The sequence below is a fragment of the Poromitra crassiceps genome (assembly GCF_964638095.1).
Source record: "Poromitra crassiceps genome assembly, chromosome: 18".
In the NCBI taxonomy this organism is placed as follows: Eukaryota; Metazoa; Chordata; class Actinopteri; order Beryciformes; family Melamphaidae; genus Poromitra; species Poromitra crassiceps.
Genome location: NC_139636.1, coordinates 20,983,200 through 20,998,107, shown reverse-complemented (window position 1 = coordinate 20,998,107; position 14,908 = coordinate 20,983,200). Strand labels below are relative to the sequence as shown.

Sequence of the window (14,908 nt, the reverse complement as noted above, 5' to 3'; positions counted from 1 at the left end):
AGTTCACAGCACAGTGAATCAAGATGCCCAACTGGGCTGGAGAAAAGAGGTGACACCGACGTTTGGTGGAGGGTTAGTCACGTGACACAGCGTGGAGGGTTAGTCACGTGACACAGCTAATCTGAGAGGGGATAGTTTTAGTGATCCAAAACAGGAAGCTCCCAATCACTTTATCATAAGAAGAAATCCTTTTGGATGCAGTTCTAAAATGTTGAATAGTTCACTGTTTGTTTGTTGTGTGTGTACTGTGTGTGTGTGTGTGTGTGTGTGTGTGTGTGTACTGTGTGTGTGTGTGTATGTATGTACTGTACCTCAGGATTCCATTCAGTCTTCCACACAGCAGCAGCATTCTTAGCTCAACATTGTTCCTGGGCAGCCGTAACCATGGCGACTCCTTAACAACTGCCATCACCCCTACCCTCGCCATTCTTCTGTCTCACACAGACATGCACACACGCATGTGCGCACACACTCACACTCACATGCACACACACACACACACACACACACACACACACACACACACACACACACACACACACACACACACACACACACACACACACACACACACACACACACACACACACACAGCAAATAATGTTACACACTTCAATGAGAAAAGTACATTGCCACTGTGCAATGACTGCTCACACTAACATGTTTTTATGTTTAAACCAAAGAAACAATTAGGCTACACCTATTAATTTGCAGTGGACGTCATTTACTTGGAGACAATGGCTATATACATGCATGCCTTTGTGGACTGTTTTACAAGAGTAGACTTGTTGTTTCATTGAAACCCCAAAGATGATGTGAGGACCATATTAAGGGAAACAATCATTCTGGCAGAATGCAATCCTGCTGCAAAACTACAGTATTTTTTCTAGGCTCCAAAGGAACATTTTACAATTACGGAATGACTGTCTGGGCTGGATCTACCGTAATAATTTGATTGGGAAAATGTATGATTTCGTACACAGCTAGCAAACAAGCCTCAGCGTCCTGATGTTGTGACATTGTTCTCATGCCGAGTAGATAATGAAGAACAGGATGATGTTGGGAAAGGCGCTGGCACTTGGGCAGCACTCTAAACAGGCTGGCACAAAGCCCGGGGCACAGACGACTAACTGAAAATAAACATCCAGCAGACTCACACAGTCATTTTAGATTATAGACTACAGAGCACTATACACACTGTGTGTGTGTCTGGCTGGGAAGCAGGAGAGGATCAGCAGTGCAGAATGGCCACATACTGTACTGGGTTTTCATAGCCTTTTTTCTTTCTTTTCTGGAGACGAGACTAGAGAACAATGACAGGTCTGTTCTTGCTGCAGCACTTCTACAAAAGGTTTGATTATCTCTCTCTCTCTCTCTTCATATACTCTCTGTCTCTCTCTCTCTATATATATACACTCTCTGTCTGATTGCTTCTGTCCTTGACTTGCTTTGTAGCTTCCTGCCCGTCTCCCTCTAATGACCATCATCCTCCCACTCCACTGCCTGCTGTTTGAGCTTACACGCACATCTGCACATTGCAGCAAAGCATACACAATATAATCTGAAACATGCAGTATGATGTGCTTTATAACTAATTGAAATCAGTTATAAACAACAAATAAACAAACAAATAAAGGCACGCAGGCCTTTTTTGTTGTTGATGTTATTTTTGGACTATTATACCAAAACTGCATAAGGTTGTGTGCAGTTGGGCACCACATTAAACCAATCCCCACTACCTAACATCTAACCTTTTTAGCTGTGGAGAGCAAAACACGTGAACAGCTTTCAAACATTTTACTACAAATAAGTGATGTCGCATCAAGGTTGTTTCGGGGCCGTTGAGCTGCACCAGAAGCATCTAGAGAGGATTCGTAGAGTTTCTTTATATTAATCTTTATAGAGGAAAGATATATCAAGTCACACATATACATGTCATGTGGTTTCACAATCCCTGGAAGACAGCTGACAGCCATGCTTCCAGTTTAGGAGCGAACAGGGTTAAAGTCTTTGAACCAGGGCTCCCAGCCGCTCTCACATTAAGCCACACCATTCACCTGCTACACTATTAGACACCCATGCTGGCTCTCTCTCACTCTCACACCTGTCCATGCAGCTCATCTCCAAACAATTCAAACAGAAAATCCAAAACACAGTCATCCCTCTGACATGCAACATTGTAACACATATAGACATTTAAAAGACGAGCCTTTTTTTTTTACAGCGATATCCAATGGTAAGACACATGAGAAAACATCTGCGGATATATACATTAACTTACATTATCAATAGCTTTGTTTTTGTATTTTTATCAACAATATTTACACAGTAGTGGAGGAAGGAAAAGTCCTCTTTCGACCCAATTCCCCCAAGTCAAATTGACGATCTCTGTCACATTACAGGTACATGTCAGTTGTTAGTTATTGTCATAGATGATGCTAAGTGGAAGAGTGTGACAAATATACAAATCAGTTATTCTGTACAGGTCCAGCGGAATAAGTAGATGATCAACATGAGGCAGCAGTCCCTCCTTATTGCCAGGAAGGAGAACACAGCACCGATGGCTTATCGCATTACAACAAGGTTGTGTATCTTCTAAAGCAGGGGTGCCCAACGTTTTTACACTTCAGATCTACTTTAAAAAATGTCAACAGCACAAGATCTACCTGTCCACCCTACCAGTAGATCCAGATCTACTGGTTCGGCACCACCTAGACTCTAGGGCAGTGGTTCCCAACCTTTTTTGGCTCGTGACCCCACGTTGACGTCACAAAACTCCCCAGACATTCAAAACACAGACTTTTCTTTGCTAAAATTATTATTATTATTTTTTATCCTGTAATAGTTTGTAATACTATGTTGCAAGTAAATGTAACATTTAGACCACATTTAGGCTATTTCATAAGTTACACTCATTATCCAATCCAAAAATGATTTTGGGATCTACCGGTAAGCACCCAGAGATCTACCAGTAGATCCTGATCTAATGGTTGGGCACCACTTTTCTAAAGACATTGAGCCACGTATTGAGATGCCCCCCACCCACCACCATTTGTTACTACAGAGCCTCAGCAGTATACTCAGTTCTTCTTCTACTTTGCTGAGAAACTCTTGCTGAACGAAGGACTTACCGGTAATTACGTCAATGAATGTTATTGGCAACTTGTAGCATAATACAGTTATCGTAGGACAGTCATTCTAACTTAATGCATAGCAGACGGATATCAACAAGGCAGACAGAGACACTTGTGACTATCTGTGCTAAGAGAACAGGGAGCATATTAGCAGTGGATGAGCTTCACAGGGACACGGATCTTAACGGGACAGTCTGTGTTTTCCTCGTGCTCAGACCATGTATCCATTGGTCTGTCCCGCCGATGCATATCAATACAGTGTCACTTCTCTGATGGCTACGGGCGGAGTTCAGACGATGGAGCCCTTGGAGGAGGACAGGTGGATGGACTGGATGCGCATGGCCAGCGTCTTCTCCAGGTCCTGCAGGATGTCACAGCCGGGGCTGTCGGGGGGTGCGTCGTACAGCAGCTGCTTGAATGGCTCCAGCTCTATCAGCATCACCATGTTCTTCAGGAAGTAGCCCTCTATGTAGGAGGCCAGGTCTGGAGCGTCAAGAAACTGACAAAGGGTTCAAAAGAAAGAGATGTTTGGGTTTTGGAACATTCAAAAAACAGACTTTCTGCATATTGCTGGGGGTTACTGAAATCTCTAACGACCTGCCACAGCAAAAACAGCGCCATCATCTAATTATCCAGTGGTTCTCCAACCTTTTCACATCAAGGACCTCTAAACTGACACAAATTAGACCACTCACATTTGATAAGATTTTGTCCCAGGGGCCCCCATCTGATAAGATTTTTTGCTTTTAGAATATGTTTTATTACAGAAAGTGTATGAAACCGATGACCAAAATAGTCATTTACATTCTGTCGTTGTGTTACATATGGAATTACAGTGAAAATAAATGATTGTCCTATTTGCTGGGGACCCCCTGGAGCCCCCTCAAGAACCCCTACCTTACCATACCTATAATTAAATTCCAAAACTTTTGATGAATTCCTTCCAGATTCTCATGATTTTACTACTGCGGCAGCAACCTTTACAAATACCATGACCCCAAAAATCTATTGTGTTTGAGACTCACAGCACTCACATTGCAGATCAGTCGCATTTCCACCAGCTAATTTGTTTGCATTTTTCCAAATTAATTATACATTTTTACCATAATGTATAACATTTTCAATATCATTACAATTCAAAAAATGTAATGGTTTTTTACAATTTTACAAAACATTTCCAGTCCTGGAAAACAAAAATTCTAATTATTTTCAAAACTTTTCATGAACCAAACCCCTAACCCTGACAGTGTTAGTGCCACGCTCAGCTCTCAGAGCTACAGGAACCTATTCTATTCTATTCTATTCTCTCAGTAAGTTCCTCCTCAGTCTGTGCTCTCCTGCACCTTGGTGTGGTTGTAGATCTCAACACAGGTTTCAGTGTTGATGTTCTTGGAGCAGATGATCTCACAGTGCCGCTGCAGCGCATCCAGCTGGAAGAATTTGGCCGCAGACAGAAGCTGCAACAGACACACACTTTGTATTTTACTTGATAGAACATTTATAATTTAATAAACATTGAAAGCTGACTGTTTCAAAATGTATTGTAGGCACAGAGATTAGCACTGGACAACCGTATCATGTTGGGCAAACCAAATGAGCTTGAGTCAATTCATCTTAAGTAGTTTCCCCTTTCAATCAATGTGACTTCCACTTGAGGTTTGACATGACTGGCAGGTCTACACTGAATGCTGCAATGATGACCTCACCTCCATGACATCAGTATTCCTGATATGCAGAGCCTCTGTTCCTCCGCAGTACAGGTACGTCATCACCAACTGAAAAAACAACAAGAACAACCAAAAGAAGCCCCCCCAGCAAATCAGCTCACACACACACACAAAACAACACAACATCTAACACATCATATTACACAGCTCCCAAACAAAACATCAACATGTTTTGTAACATAGCAAAAGAAGGGGTATAGATATGTGGCTCTAATCTCTGATTAGTCTCCCTCTCTCTCTTTTAACTCACGTTACCTGAAAAATGGCATATTTGACATGGCTGATTTCAATGCATGTGTTTTCTCCGGAGGGCCTGTTCGCTAGAAGAGACTTGAACCTTGAGAGAAAAAGACATAAAAGAGGATAAATCACAGCCTTGGCCAGGAAGTCTAAACCTCAATTCAGTCGTCGGTGTTTTACTCAAGTTTTTAACATGGTAATTCTCAGGATTATGCAGAGCCCTGAATTCTTGGGTTGATTTTAAAAGGATTTTTCTTCATGTTCTCTCTTTGACACTGTGGTGTAATGTAACAAAGTACTTTGTTACAGTACATAAGTATTTTTGGGGGGTATTGTACTGTACTTTAATTGAGTATTTATATTTCTGTCAACTTTCACTTTTACTCAACTACATTTCCTAAATAAAATGTATACTTATACTCTTATTACATTTCTCCCTAAGCATCTCTGTTATTCGTTACTACAAAATAAAATCAGAGGAACTTTGGTAGCCAGCAAGCAAGTAGATTTGGCGAATCAGTGCTCCTAGCTTGTAAGTTGTTAATCACGATCCACACTCCATTCCAAGGCACACCAATTAAACGTGTATTTGTCTGTGTTTGTTGGAGAATGTTTGATTGGTGTGCCATGGGCTTTATGCACCATAACGTCGTTTGCCAACCGCTAAAATAAAACTCAAGGACAAGATGATTTCCACTCAAGCCCAGCCATGTCTCTTTTACTTGTTTTTTTATTTATTTAATTAACAGCATTTACTTGTACTTTTAATTTCAATACTTAAGTACATTTAATATCAGAGAATTACTTTTGATAGTTAAGCACAGTAAACATCAGCTACTTTAAGACTTTTCCTCAAGTAATAATTCTAATAGGTGACTTTAACTTCTACCAAAGTCATTTTCTGGTAAGATATCCTGTTCTTTTAGCAAGTGTGGCTTTCACTTCATCCACCACTGAACACGGATGCTATTTCCCCTCAATCATTTTATGACACAACCAATCTGGGCACCCAGAGTCTATCAGTCTGTCTATCAGTCTGACGACTGCCACAGTCTATCAGTCTGTCTATCAGTCTGACGACTGCCACAGTCCAATCGACGCAAGAATGGAGTTGGAGCCGATCGATTGTCGGTCCAGACAACATTTCTAATAATAATAAATAGCTACATATGAGACATCGTCGGACTGTAAACAGGATGTCCGCTCCACAGCGGAAACCCCGACATATCGTCCGTCTGTCGCAGAGTCTTATTAGTCATCAGACTGATGGACTCTGGGTGCCCAGATTGTGACACGACTGATTAGCCCATTTGAACACAACATGACAGGAAAGTGAAATGGATTTCCACTGGGAATCCCAGGGGCTGGAAAATGACCTTCTAGATAAGCAGGAAGGAATGTATTGACACCACATCTCATTAACATCTCAACACAGTTCCTTACAGAGTCACTTTTGTCATCTCACCCAGTGTTGGGAATCCTGTTCCCATAGCTGCATGTAGAATCATGAAAGTATTCCTTCATTACTATATGGATTCACTGACCTTTACATGAGAAATTTGACCAAATATTAGGACAATAACTAACCTGTTGGAAGCTGTGAAGAGCAGGACTTTGTGGGCATAAAAGGGCTTCCCTTCCACCAGAAAGGTCACATCTGACATCTCCTTGTTGTTCAAGAAGTGAGGGTCTGAAACGCACATGTAACGTCATGTTTTTCTGATAAAATCAGAAAAAACTCAACTTAGCCCTACCAGTCAATCATTCTGGAAACATCAGTGAATTATATGTTACACTGCCTGTTGCAAGCTTTGAGCACTAGATGGCGTTCTGTGCTCTGTTAATAGGGCTTTTCAACATTGGGCCTGTATAGTAGAGTCAATACAAGCCCTCCAATGCCATGCTCAGTGCCTTTGTCGGCTTTGTGTTGCTTTTAATGCTGCATTTTTATTTTTTATTTTTTATACCACACTATAAATCCAAACTATTAAACTGAGTCTTCCAATTATAAAGATAGGCCCTCACCCAGGCGGGCCGACTGTTTCCTCTTGATCTCTGCCAGTTTGGGAATGGGATACGGGCCGTAGCACTGGGTGAAGATGACAGCCAGCTGCTGGCTGATCACCTCGTTCTGAAAAACACAGACAGAGAAACACAACATCAGAGTGGGTGAGACACTGGTCTGGCTCCACCACGCTCACCCACGTTTGGTAAAAAGACTAAAGTGGTTTAACCCTCTTCTCCTGCTTACTGTAAAGTGTAAACAAGTCCCACACAATTATAACAGGTTTCATTTCAAGCTCAACATTCATCCATTTTATTCAAGCAAATCTTAAAGCAACTAGGAGCAAGATTTTCGATTGTTATTAAACAGTCTAAATTGAATATTGATACCTCACATCTTACCTATAATAGTGCCTAGCAACAGACCCAAAACAAGAAGGACGGCTTTCCTCGCTACTTCAAGGGGCTTTCTACTCTCGTGAACATCTTCCGCATCTATCCGTGACGGAGAAAGACCATGAGAGACTCAAATCAACAAGATAGCTATCTTAAAATGAGTCACGTATTTATGACTATCTTAAAATGAGTCATTTATTTATGACGATCTTGCACCTTTGAAATGGGATTAGATGGATATCAGGCTTGATTTATAGCCTAACACCCACAGGTCCCCTGAGATGAATGGGGGATATTATGTGACAGGCTGAGTTAGGAGTGTGTGTGTGTGTGTGTGTGTGTGTGTGTGTGTGTGTGTGTGTGTGTGTGTGTGTGTGTGTGTGTGTGTGTGTGTGTGTGTGTGTGTGTGTGTGTGTGAGAGAGAGAGAGAGAGAGAGAGCGAGAGAATGGAGAGAGAGAGAAAGAATGGAGAGAGAGATATTTTATCCTCTCCCTAACTTCCCACTTGTGATTGTGTGTAATTGTGTGTGATTGTGTGTGATTGTGTGTAATTGTGTGTAATTGTGTGTGATTGTGTGTGTTGTCCCAAAGCCTTCCAGCTGCAGCAGTGGTGTGCAACACTACAAGTCCCCAGTGTGCAGTCAGTCAGGCTGCCGGCTGCTGCTGAGGCGTAATGCCACCAAACAGCTATTAACAGCCACCACCCACTGTATTCCACCAGGAGGCACCACCACACCACACACACACACACACACACACACACACACACACACACACACACACACACACACACACACACACACACACACACACACACACACACACACACACACACACACACACACACACACACACACACACACACACACACACACACACACACACACACACACACACACACACACACACACACACACACAGACACAGAACTCACAGTTGTCCCAGGTAGACACAATGCATTACATAATGTAATATGTGTGTTTATACGTGCTAGGAAAAAGAACATAAATAACTTTAATGTAGAAACACTAGGTAGATAGTTTGTGTTGATTTGTGATTTGTGTTGCACTATTTAGCCTACTATTGTCTTATATCTCCATATGTTGCAAAGCTGTTATGCGTTTTATTGTGTTTGATGTTATGTGTTTTTATTGAATTTATTTTGCTTTTATTGTTTTTTTTATTCCGCACATTTACTGAGCATTTAACTGCAAACCCTTTGGATTGGATTGAATTGAACTGTGTTCTGAATCATTGCTGTTGGTGGCGGCTCTCTGGCTAAGCGAAGATGAACGGCCCGCACCTTGAAGTCTCTCCTCAGGACAGGGCTGGCAGTGACAGGGTTTCCCTGAGGCCTGGCAGAGATGGGGATCACTGGCCCCGCCATAGCTCAGCCACAACACAGACAAGCACTGACACTGCAGCAATACACTGAGGGCATCAATTGCTTCTGTCTGCTTGTCTGTGTGTGTGTACGTGCAACATTTGTGTGTGGTGTGTTTAGTATGCGCTTGTCTGCAAAACTCATCTCACTTGCAGGGCATGACTAAGCTCAGGCAAAGGAGGCAGAACAAAGGGAGGTGTCGATGCCGTTTTTAAGTCTAATCCAGCCTACCAAAGGGATCATGAGCCGGGGTAATGAAACGCTGCCCTGATCTAATGAGTAGCAGCAGAGAGGAGAGAGGGGGGCCTATCATAAATCATAATCATTTGAGGTAATTGATATTGAGTAGGCCTGTGGGGGCGCTGTCAGTCACTGTGAAGTTTGACGGCGGGACTACCTACTGTAATGACAGCCATACAAATAGAGAGAGGGCGTAAAGCTCACTCAATATACTGAATAGGCAGACATGAAAGAAGGTGAAATATGCAGAATGAAGTGGCAAATAATGGGATAGATAGAAACATAGGAAGAAGGCTTGCTAGAATCTAAACAATTTTAAAATGTCATTACAAAGTGCAAGTAATTTGGAGAGAGAGCTTGTGAAATTGTCAAAGGCAAACGGCCTCGATGGTGATTACTACAGCAGAATAAAATATAGCTAATTCATTTTTTTTTTTTTTACACTTTTTATTTTTGTGTGGACATGGAACAGGTGGAGTCTAGGACCTTACAATTCACTCATCAAAGAAAAAAAACAGAATGGAAAATTAAAAATTAGTTTAAATTAAAGTGCAGGAGCGGTTCGCAATAATAACAAAGTTCTAATAGACAGAGACAAGACCAAGACAAAGGTTGCCTGTTAACTTGTTAGACATCTAGGTTGTAGTAATATTCCCATTTTTCCCAAGATCTATCCCCCTTCTCTTTTTTAAGTCGGAGAGCGAAGGTCATCTTTTCCAGTGAGCGGATAGAGTTAACTGTATTGATAAAGAGGGCAATGGTGGGGGGATTCTTCTGTAGCCAGCATTTGGTAATTGATTTCTTGCTTGCGGCTATAAGTATCTTCAAAAGATATGTGTCACTTCTGCCGAGTCCATCAGGGAGGATTCCGAGGTATAGAGATGCAAAAGAAAAGTCCAACTTCAGGGCCAGGATCTCAGAGATTAATTGGTCCACTTCTTTCCAAAACGGTTGAATACATGGACACAACCAAAAGATATGTGCATGATCAGCCGACGTGGAGCCACACTCCCTCCAGCAAGAATGCTGAGACCCACTGAATTTAGACTTCTGGTTGGGTATAATAAAGAAACGTATAAGTGTCTTCCAACAAAAGTCTCTCCAAAAAAAGTGTGAGTGTGAGTGACCCCACATTATTTGGAATTTTGCAAAAATACTTATGAATGATATCTCAAACATACACAGTTTGAGACACCAGTTTCTTAAGAACTCTGAGGCAGAGAGGAAAAAAAGTCTCACCCCACCGCTGAAAATTGCAAATGGTCTCCACTTACGCAAAGCAGATGCAGGGTGATTAAACTGAAGCGATGCCACAGTAATTGTGCAATTGGGCGCAGACAGAGGCGTACCTTGCTGGCTCGGAGGATCTGGAACATGAGTGGCAGGCCGTGAGTGATGAGCTCCTCGGTGTACTCGTCCTCCTCGATGCAGCTGAACTCCTTCAGGAGGCCCTGGATCAGAGGCCGGCGCTGCTGCTGGAAACACGTGCGCAGAGACTCCAGCCAGTTGTGCAAAGTCCATGGCACCCCTGAAAAGTTGTTAGGGAGGACGGAGGTACACACACATGGAACATATCAAAGATACACACACACAAACAAACAAACAAACATGGAAAGGATGAACGGATGTCCAGAAATATGTTGTTTATGTGTTGCTTTGTAAGCATAAACACACCTGACTGAATGTACAATGTTTCTCTCCATCGTAAAACTATTTTGATTTAAATCCTTAAAAGCCTGAAATGTGTTTCTTAGACAAATATAAGTTGATGCTTATGTATGAATTCCTTTCAAATGCCTTTGCCTTGGCAAAGGGCGGCTACTTTAAATAATCCAAATTATAGGACAATTTAGATTTTTTTTTAACACTTTTTTGGTTTCATTCAGTTAGTTTTAAATTCTAAAATGTATGTGGGAAATAGTAGAAATAAAGAGAAATGTGGTGTATCCAAACATTTGACTGGTCATGTAGAGTCTTTTAGAGATACTAACCAAGGCTGCGTATGTCGATCGTGATGTCTACATGCCCGTGCTCTGCACTGTGGTACATGGCCTCCTTCAGGGCTTTGAGCTTAGCCTTCCCAGTCCGGATCAGGTCCATCTGAGAGGAGCTCTTCTCCTCCAGCTCCGAGCCTTCAGCCAGAATCTCTTCCAGGGACAAGACGTCCCCCTTCCCCTTCTCTGTCTGGGACAGCAGCTTACGGAAGACATTTCTGGAAGAACAGGGGCATGGAAGAGGTGAAGAAACTTTGATGGATTTGTCTCTATGTATTAGTGCACTCTGTCTTATTACTTTTTTGTGCATTATACACAAAAAAGTAATAAAATAGAGTGCACTTCATTTTGTGTGTCACCTGCCCTTCACTTATGTACCTGTATCTGTTCTATCTTCAAGCAGCAGTTTGAAGAAAAAGCTTCTGAATGCGCTGAACTATTTACTAACAATAACTAAAATCATGACATTGAGGTGTCCATTTCATGGACATTTCTGTTTTTGTATAAACAAGAATGAACAGAGTAAGGGTGTGTATCTTCCGTTTATTGACACTACAGCCTCAAATGGACCAGTGAGTGTATCGGCACTTCTGATTTTTGTCCATATGAGTACCCTTACTTATTACTGAGTACCGCCACCTCTCTGTATGAAAAAGAAGTGTGCCAGAGAATTGATAGGGTTTCATTTATGCATCCATTTAACATCCAGTGAAGGCAGCACTCCGCTAGCCTCTCTACTGCTCACACAAGCACACGCCACATGGTGAGTCAAACTGCAGTCAAAAACAAAGCTGCATAGATCAAGAGAAGAGATGCCACTCAGACCCCAAATTAAATAGCCACTTCTAATGCATACAACAATACATTTGAAGTGGGATATCATACCAAGATATGTGTATAATATAAATATGTCCAAGACACATGCGATGCTCATGTCATGCAACTTCCTGAATTAAAGGGTACTGGCACCTTTTTTGGTCCAATTCAGGCACTGCACTAGAGTGTGTATTGTTGGTTGAGTATGAACACGCACACGTGTGTGTGTGTGTGTGTGTGTGTGTGTGTGTGTGTGTGTGTGTGTGTGTGTGTGTGTGTGTGTGTGTGTGTGTGTGTGTGTGTGTGTGTGTGTGTGTGTGTGTGTCACCTGTGTCCGTGCGCTGCTGCTAGGCTGTAGGAGTTCATGTCACCCTGGGGGGCGGTGGAGATGCCGTTGCGGTACATGGTTCCCACCATGGGGTCTGCCCCCCTCTCCAGCAGCAAGCCCACCAGCTCAAAGTTACCTGTGGATGCAAAGGGATTTATTAGAGCGCCTGACGCAATTCGACAGAGCGAGAGAGTAAGAGATAGATTAACAAGAATGAGAGACAGAGAGAGAGATGAAAGTGATGTTTGATCAGCATGCCTCTGTTGGACTTGATATTTTTTCAGCTCCAGGGGGACAGATATGGCTCTAAAGTGGGCCAGTAATCACGCTGACCGTCAGGTGTTATTATCAGCTGGCTCTAGACGGCCAGCTGGTATTGTCAGCTTGGTAGAGTTGGGCAGGAGCGGGCGGATGGGACACGCTGGGTACCTGCAGCAGCGGCCAGCTGCAGCGGCGTCTCTGTGTAGTTCTCCATCCCGTCCTGCAGGGAGCCCTCCACGTTGGCCGTGGCATCCAGCAGCAGCTGCGGAGGTCGGGCGGGGAGGGGGGCGATCGGCGGGAGAGGGGAGAGAGAGAAGGATAGAGATGGCAGAGTCAGTTGGAGTCAGATTTAATGTCAGGTCAGTGGATTTGAGCTTCTCTCACCCAGTGGCTCCCTCATGCTATCAGCATCTGGATAGTGAGTATGTTCAGTAAAGTGTTTAGTCTTTCAGACAGCAGCTCCTTACACCACAACTCTAGTATGAATGGCCACATGTAAATTCATCTAACTTCAACTTCAGTGATCCCTTTCTCAGTTATATTCTGCACAACATGAAGACTATTTTCATAATGGTTGCACTATTTCACACTGTATCAATGAGATTGAAAATGAAATTCACATTATGTTGTATTGCCCTTTATATAATGATGTGAGACCTAAGCTGTGGGAATAGATAATTCGTTGTCATTTATTTCTGATGGAGGCTGGTTGGAAAGAAGGAAGGCATCCTTACTTATTCTGATTTCTCAGTGAGATACTGGATACTATGATACTGAAATGCATTGTTTGTAATGTAATTTGAAAGTGAATTGTAGATAGACAATAATGCATTCAATGTTTTCAGCATTGTACTTTTTGTTTGGTCACTTTGTTACAGTGTCTTATAAGCCTCAGTCAAAATCATCCAGTTTTTATACACAACTGTAGAGACAACTGTAAAATAATCCATGTATGTAAGTAGCCCATATTCTGTCCCCATATTTCCAAACCCATATATTCTACATAATTTATATTTCATATTCCATTTGTGTGCTCATATTCTATTTGCCTTATTTCCTCACAGGGATCAATCAAGTTTCATCTTATCTTATTGTAAGTACATTATACCTGATATATTAGACTGGCCGAAAGACATATTATCATTGATTTGCCAATGTTTGGGGTATTCCCCCACCCCCACATAACAGAAAGTAATCTCAACAATCCAAAATCCCATAACTTTATCTGCAGCTCAACCTGCTCCTTATGAGTTGAAAAATGACCTGCAGTTAAAACAAATTGCATAGAAAATGGAGTGTGAAATCATCACATATTTCATTGCCTATCCACCTTACAATTTGCACCTGGAATTTCCCTTTTCAACCTACTTTCTTTCTTTCATCTGATGTACTCAGGTAATGGGCAGAGCACGGCGTAACCACTTTCCATTCGGATTTAACGATTTAAAATTCGACAGAAACATCATTTAGGGGAAAACCAAATGACCTAAATGAGTTTGATAACCATTAGACGGCAGTCTTTCCGCTTTCCACTCTCTGAATGCGGTCCTGATCCATTTGTACAAAAATGCAAATTGACAAGAGGAAGCCATGTCAAAGAGGATTGTTCAGACTCGCAATTTGTCTGAGCAAATGACCTCTTTGAAGATAAATGCCCTACAAAACAACCCCAACTGCATAGCACAAGTGCAATTCCAATACAATACATTTGAAAGACAGACAGGAGAAAACTCGCATAGTGGGCGATTCATTATCATCATTACCACCAAGTACCTTTTGATGACAGCAATGACAATGACAAGCCAACCAGCCAGGGGGAGTGACGCACAACGAGAAGCACAATGAGAGAAATCACAGGTGAGAAAGGACGTCACTACCTGCACCACAGGCACATGTCCGTGTAACACAGCGAAAGTGAGTGGCGTCGCCTGCCGCGTTTCGGGATAGACTGAGGGGTGCTTGTGCACTGAGTTTGGCACCTGAGGAGATGACACAGGGAGGCGGGGAGGAGGGGGACAAAATATGAGGGGGAAAGTGAGGGAGAGAGATATACGAAGCCATTAAAACGACTACATGGCCCTGCTGGAGCACAGACAAGCAGCAGCAGGGAGGAGCGGAGGGGAGCAGCGAGGAGGCGCTAAAGGAGGACTATAGAGTAATTAACTAGGAGCCCCGGGGCTGTAGAGGACAGCCTGTCATAGTGTTAGCCTGGTAATGAACACGGGGGATTGATCTGTCTAGTCAAGTCTGGTCCTAATGGTCCCACTCGGATCTTTTTATCTCTCCGCTCTGACTCTCTGACGGGACCGCGGGTCGGGCCTGCCTGACCCAACTGACCTTTCTAGGGCTCATCTCTCGGGCCTGGGGGGCACTTGAAGGCCGAA

At 42.7% G+C, this 14,908-nt stretch overlaps 1 protein-coding gene across 1 annotated transcript in view; it reads right to left on the bottom strand.

The window, feature by feature from the left end:
* Positions 1-1,886: 1,886 nt before the first annotated feature.
* btbd11b (BTB (POZ) domain containing 11b) overlaps positions 1,887-14,908 on the bottom strand; it is a 96,201-nt gene continuing 83,179 nt past the window's right edge. The window contains exons 7-17 of the mRNA XM_083655066.1: positions 14,402-14,503; positions 12,693-12,786; positions 12,264-12,399; positions 11,117-11,337; positions 10,475-10,653; positions 7,127-7,232; positions 6,689-6,791; positions 5,117-5,198; positions 4,841-4,909; positions 4,478-4,591; positions 1,887-3,633 (exon numbers count right to left, since the gene is read on the bottom strand). Coding sequence (XP_083511192.1) covers positions 3,424-3,633; positions 4,478-4,591; positions 4,841-4,909; positions 5,117-5,198; positions 6,689-6,791; positions 7,127-7,232; positions 10,475-10,653; positions 11,117-11,337; positions 12,264-12,399; positions 12,693-12,786; positions 14,402-14,503 — 1,416 coding nt within the window. The 3' untranslated portion in view covers positions 1,887-3,423. The remainder of the gene's footprint in view (positions 3,634-4,477; positions 4,592-4,840; positions 4,910-5,116; positions 5,199-6,688; positions 6,792-7,126; positions 7,233-10,474; positions 10,654-11,116; positions 11,338-12,263; positions 12,400-12,692; positions 12,787-14,401; positions 14,504-14,908) is intronic.